Source organism: Portunus trituberculatus, chromosome 1 (assembly GCF_017591435.1).
Source record: "Portunus trituberculatus isolate SZX2019 chromosome 1, ASM1759143v1, whole genome shotgun sequence".
Classification (NCBI taxonomy): domain Eukaryota; kingdom Metazoa; phylum Arthropoda; class Malacostraca; order Decapoda; family Portunidae; genus Portunus; species Portunus trituberculatus.
In genome coordinates, this window is record NC_059255.1 from 5035248 (window position 1) to 5040247 (window position 5000).

Genomic DNA, 5000 nt, shown 5'->3' on the forward strand with positions numbered 1-5000 from the left:
TTTTTTTTAAGTTTTGTTTCTGGGCTCTAGTTGAAGTGACACAGGTTTTAAGGGTGTTTCTGGGCTCTAGTTGAAGTGACAGGTTTTTAAGGGTGTTTCTGGGCTCTAGTTGAAGTGACACAGGTTTTAAGGGTGTTTCTGGGCTCTAGTTGAAGTGACACAGGTTTTTAAGGGTGTTTCTGGGCTCTAGTTGAAGTGACACAGGTTTTTAAGGGTGTTTCTGGGCTCTAGTTGAAGTGACAGGTTTTAAGGGTGTTTCTGGGCTCTAGTTGAAGTGACACAGGTTTTTAAGGGTGTTTCTGGGCTCTAGTTGAAGTGACAGGTTTTTAAGGGTGTTTCTGGGCTCTAGTTGAAGTGACACGGGTTTTAAGGGTGTTTCTGGGCTCTAGTTGAAGTGACAGGTTTTTAAGGGTGTTTCTGGGCTCTAGTTGAAGTGACACAAGTTTTTAAGGGTGTTTCTGGGCTCTAGTTGAAGTGACAGGTTTTAAGGGTGTTTCTGGGCTCTAGTTGAAGTGACACAGGTTTTTAAGGGTGTTTCTGGGCTCTAGTTGAAGTGACACAAGTTTTTAAGGGTGTTTCTGGGCTCTAGTTGAAGTGACACAAGTTTTTAAGGGTGTTTCTGGGCTCTAGTTGAAGTGACACAAGTTTTTAAGGGTGTTTCTGGGCTCTAGTTGAAGTGACAAGTTTTTAAGGGTGTTTCTGGGCTCTAGTTGAAGTGACACAAGTTTTTAAGGGTGTTTCTGGGCTCTAGTTGAAGTGACACGGGTTTTAAGGGTGTTTCTGGGCTCTAGTTGAAGTGACACAAGTTTTAAGGGTGTTTCTGGGCTCTAGTTGAAGTGACACAAGTTTTTAAGGGTGTTTCTGGGCTCTAGTTGAAGTGACACAAGTTTTTAAGGGTGTTTCTGGGCTCTAGCTGAAGTGACACTGTTTTTAAGGGTGTTTCTGGGCTCTAGCTGAAGTGACACAAGTTTTTAAGGGTGTTTCTGGGCTCTAGTTGAAGTGATACAATTTTTTTAAGGGTGTTTCTGGGCTCTAGCTGAAGTGACACAATTTTTTAAGGGTGTTTCTGGGCTGTAACTGAAGTGACACATGTTTTTAAGGGTGTTTCTGTGATTCTAGTGACGAATGAACAAGCTTTCTGCATTACCAACAGAACAAATACTCTTTAGAACTCAGCCAATTGTCTCTGTGGTCCTTTAAAATGGTCGGAGTGAGAGAAGCAAGTGTTTTTGAATAATGGCAATGGGACGTGAAGAGAAAGAGAAAGAAGAAGAGATAGAGAGATGAGAAGAGAGATAAAGGAGATAGATATGGACAGAGTTAGTGTAAGTTAATGTTAGGTTAGGTGTTCTGACAGAGAGAGAGAGAGAGAGAGAGAGAGAGAGAGAGAGACAGAGAGGAGAGATTAAGTTCTCTCTCTCTCTCTCTCTCTCTCTCTCTCTCTCTCTCTCTCTCTCTCTCTCTCTCTCTCTCTCTGACAGTTTGACATCTCGGTAAGCCTATGTGTCTTTCTGAAGCTTGCCTGGTTCTGAATAGGCCTACTCTCTCTCTCTCTCTCTCTCTCTCTCTCTCTCTCTCTCTCTCTCTCTCTCTCTCTCTCTCTCTCTCTCTCTCTCTCTCTCTCTCATGACCTCGTGACCTCGCGCCATTAGGTCACGGAGGTCAAATAACGACACGTGATTGGTTGAAAAGAGAGAGAGAGAGAGAGAGAGAGAGAGAGAGAGAGAGAGAGAGAGAGATTGTTCCATTTCTCTAGTTTATTTTAATTTATTTTCTTTATTTATTTTATTTGTTTTTATATTTGGGAAAAAATTGTTGTTTTAATAATTTGAAAACGGTTATTAATATTTTCTTTTTTTTGTTTTGTTTTCATTCTTTTCCTGTTTTTTTTTCATTTTTACATTATTTATTCCTTCTATCCATTTATCAACTTTTATTAATTTTTCTCTTATTTCCTTCACAATCTTCTCTTTCTTCCTGTTTTTCTCTTCCTCTTTTTCTTTCTTCCTTTCTTCCTTTCTTCCTTTTTCTGTTTCTCTCTCCTGTTTTTCTTTTCTTTCTTTCTCTTTCTCTTTTCTCTCTCTTTTGTCTCTCTCTTTCGCTCTTCTCTCTCTCTCTTCTGTTCTCTCTTCTCTTTCTCTCTCTATCTCTCTTCTTCTCTTTCTTCTATTTCTCTTTCGCTCTTTTCTCTTTCTGTCTCTCTCTTTCTCTTCTTCTCTTTCTCTCTCCTGTTCTCTCTTCTATTTCTTCTTCTCTTTCTCTTCTTCTCTTCTCTCTCTCTCTCTTCTCTTTCTCTCTTTTCTTCTTATTCCTTCTTTCTTATGTTTTTTCTTCTGTTCTCTTTCTCTTTCTCTCTTTTTCTCTCTTCTCTTCTCTTCTGTTCTCTCTCTCTCTTCTCTTTCTTCTCTTTTTCTTCTCTTTTCTCTTCTATCTCTCCTATTCTAACTATCAAATTTCTGTTTCCATTTATCTCTGTTCTTCTTCCCTTTCTTTATTATTTCTTTCTCTCTTCCTCTCTCTCTTCCTCTCTCCTCTTCTCTCTTCCTGTTTTTTTTTTTATTTTGTTTATTTCATTTCTCTCTATTTCTCTCTGTTTATTTGTATTTCTCTATTTCTCTCTTTATTTCTATTTCTCTCTCTTTTCTCTATTTATTTCTACTTCTCTCTATTTCTCTCTTTTTATTTCTATTTCTCTATTTATTCCTATTTCTCTCTATTTCTCTCTATTTATTTATATTTCTCTATTTATCTTTCTATTTCTCTCTTTATCTATTTATTTCTATTTCTCTCTCTTTGTCTCTGTTTCTTCTTCTTCTTCCCTTCCTTCTGTGACTTAAAAAAATGAGTTTCCTAAAATATTTTCCCTATTTCTTGTTTTCCTGCTAAATTTTCCTTCTGCTCCTAATTTTTCCTTCTTTTCCTGCATTTTTTTTTCTTTTTTCCTTAAATTTTTCTTTCCCAAAATTTTTCTTTTCCAAACTTTTCTTCTTTTCCTGCAAAATTTCCTTCTTTTCCTAAATTTTCCTTATTTTCTTCCCGTTTTTTCTTTTTTCCTTAAATTTTTGTTCTTTTCAAAATTTTTTCTTCTTCTTTTTCCTGCAAAATTTTCATATCCTTCAATATTTTCACATTTGTCTTCCTAAATGAAAAGAAAATCATTGTTTTTTTTTCCTCATTTTCTTCTCCAGCGATGTTAAAAAATGAGTTTCCTAAAATATTTTCCTTAATTTTTTTTATTTTCCTGTTAAAATTTTGATCTTTTTTATTATTATTTTCATTTTTTCCTTCTTAGTGAGAGAAAAATACCTTTTTTTTTTTTGAGGGTTTATAGGAGGAAATACCTCTCTCTCTCTCTCTCTCTCTCTCTCTCTCTCTCTCTCTCTCTCTCTCTCTCTCTCTCTCTCTCTCTCTCTCTCTCTCTCTCTCTCTCTCCTATTAACGGCAATTTTTAGAGATAAGACAAAAGATACGGAGAGAAATACCTAACAGAGAGAGAGAGAGAGAGAGAGAGAGAGAAGAAGAGAGAACCACATACCTTACCACATTCACCACATTTGCCACATTCCAATATGGCGCCTTAAAACGCACCTAAAATTTGTGGAAGGTGGTGGTGTCTGTTACCCGCCCAGAGAGAGAGAGAGAGAGAGAGAGAGAGAGAGAGAGAGAGAGAGAGAGAGAGTTAAATTTAGTGTAAGTAGGAGAGAGAGAGAGAAAAAAAAATATGTAAGAGGAAGAGAAAAGAGAGAGTATATGTGTGAGAGAGAGAGAGAGAGAGAGAGAGAGAGAGAGAGAGAGAGAGAGAGAGAGAGAGAGAGAGAGAGAGAGAGAGAATAAAGATAGCTCTACTCACCTTCAGAAATTCCAAGTTAGGGGGGTCAGCGCGCGGGTCACCCTCTGACCTCACCTTCATTGCTGGAAAGATCATCATCATCATCATCATCATCATCATCATCATCATCATCATCAAGAGAAGGAGAAGAAGAAGAAGAAGAGGAGGAGGAGGAGGAGGAGGAGGAGGAGGAGGAGGAGGAGGAGGAGGAGGAGGAGGAGGAAGAAGAACCTGTCATAAGAAGAGAAAGAGATAATTGCTGTAATAATAATAATAATAATAATAATAATAATAATAATGATAATAATAATTGTTAATAATGAAGAGAATTTCAAGGCAAGGAAAAAGAATAAGAGGAGGAGGAGGAGGAGGAGGAGGAGGAGGAGGAGGAGGAGGAGGAGGAGAGGAGGAGGAGGAGGAGGAGGAGGAAGAAGACATGACTCTTAAATTCTCCTTCTGCTCCTTCTCCTCTTCCTCCTCCTCCTCCTCCTCCTCCTCCTCCTCCTCCTCCTCCTCCTCCTCCTCCTTGAAGAACATCTTTTCTTTCCTCTGTTACATTGTTCTTGAAGACACACTGAAGGAGGAGGAGGAGGAGGAGGAGGAGGAGGAGGAGGAGGAGGAGGAGGAGGAGCTTCTTCCATGTTATGACTGGAGAAGTGGAGTGTTGTGGAGGAGAAGAGGAGGAGGAGGAGGAGGAGGAGGAGGAGGAGGAGGAGGAGGAGGAGGAGGAGGAGTCATTGGTTATCTTACACTTCAACTAAATTAATCAGAGAGAGAGAGAGAGAGAGAGAGAGAGAGAGAGATAAACAACTAAACTATAATCATCATCATTAAATCTCTCTCTCTCTCTCTCTCTCTCTCTCTCTCTCTCTCTCTCTCTCTCTCTCTCTCACCCATGATATTCCTACTATTCCCTTCTGAAAACACACTAAACCTCCTCTCTCTCTCTCTCTCTCTCTCTCTCTCTCTCTCTCTCTCTCTCTCTCTCTCTCTCTCTCTCTCTCTCTCTCTCTCTCTCTCTCTCTCTCTCTCTCTCTCTCTCTCTCTCTCTCTCTCTCGCCCCAGACCCGTGCCCAGCCCCGCCCCGCCCGCCCGCCTCCATTCCCCCGGGGCCATTCCTGACCACGGTGGTGACCTTTGACCCCACGCCAGCAAGCTTAAAGAATGTTAA

General features: G+C 39.7%; 1 protein-coding gene across 1 annotated transcript in view; it reads right to left on the reverse strand.

Annotated features, from left to right (window-relative positions):
* The window catches only part of LOC123516315 (protein single-minded-like), a 19870-nt gene that overhangs the window by 6913 nt on the left and 7957 nt on the right, over nt 1–5000 (reverse strand). The window contains 1 exon segment of the mRNA XM_045275621.1: nt 3851–3912. Within this exon segment, the coding sequence (XP_045131556.1) occupies nt 3851–3912 (62 nt within the window).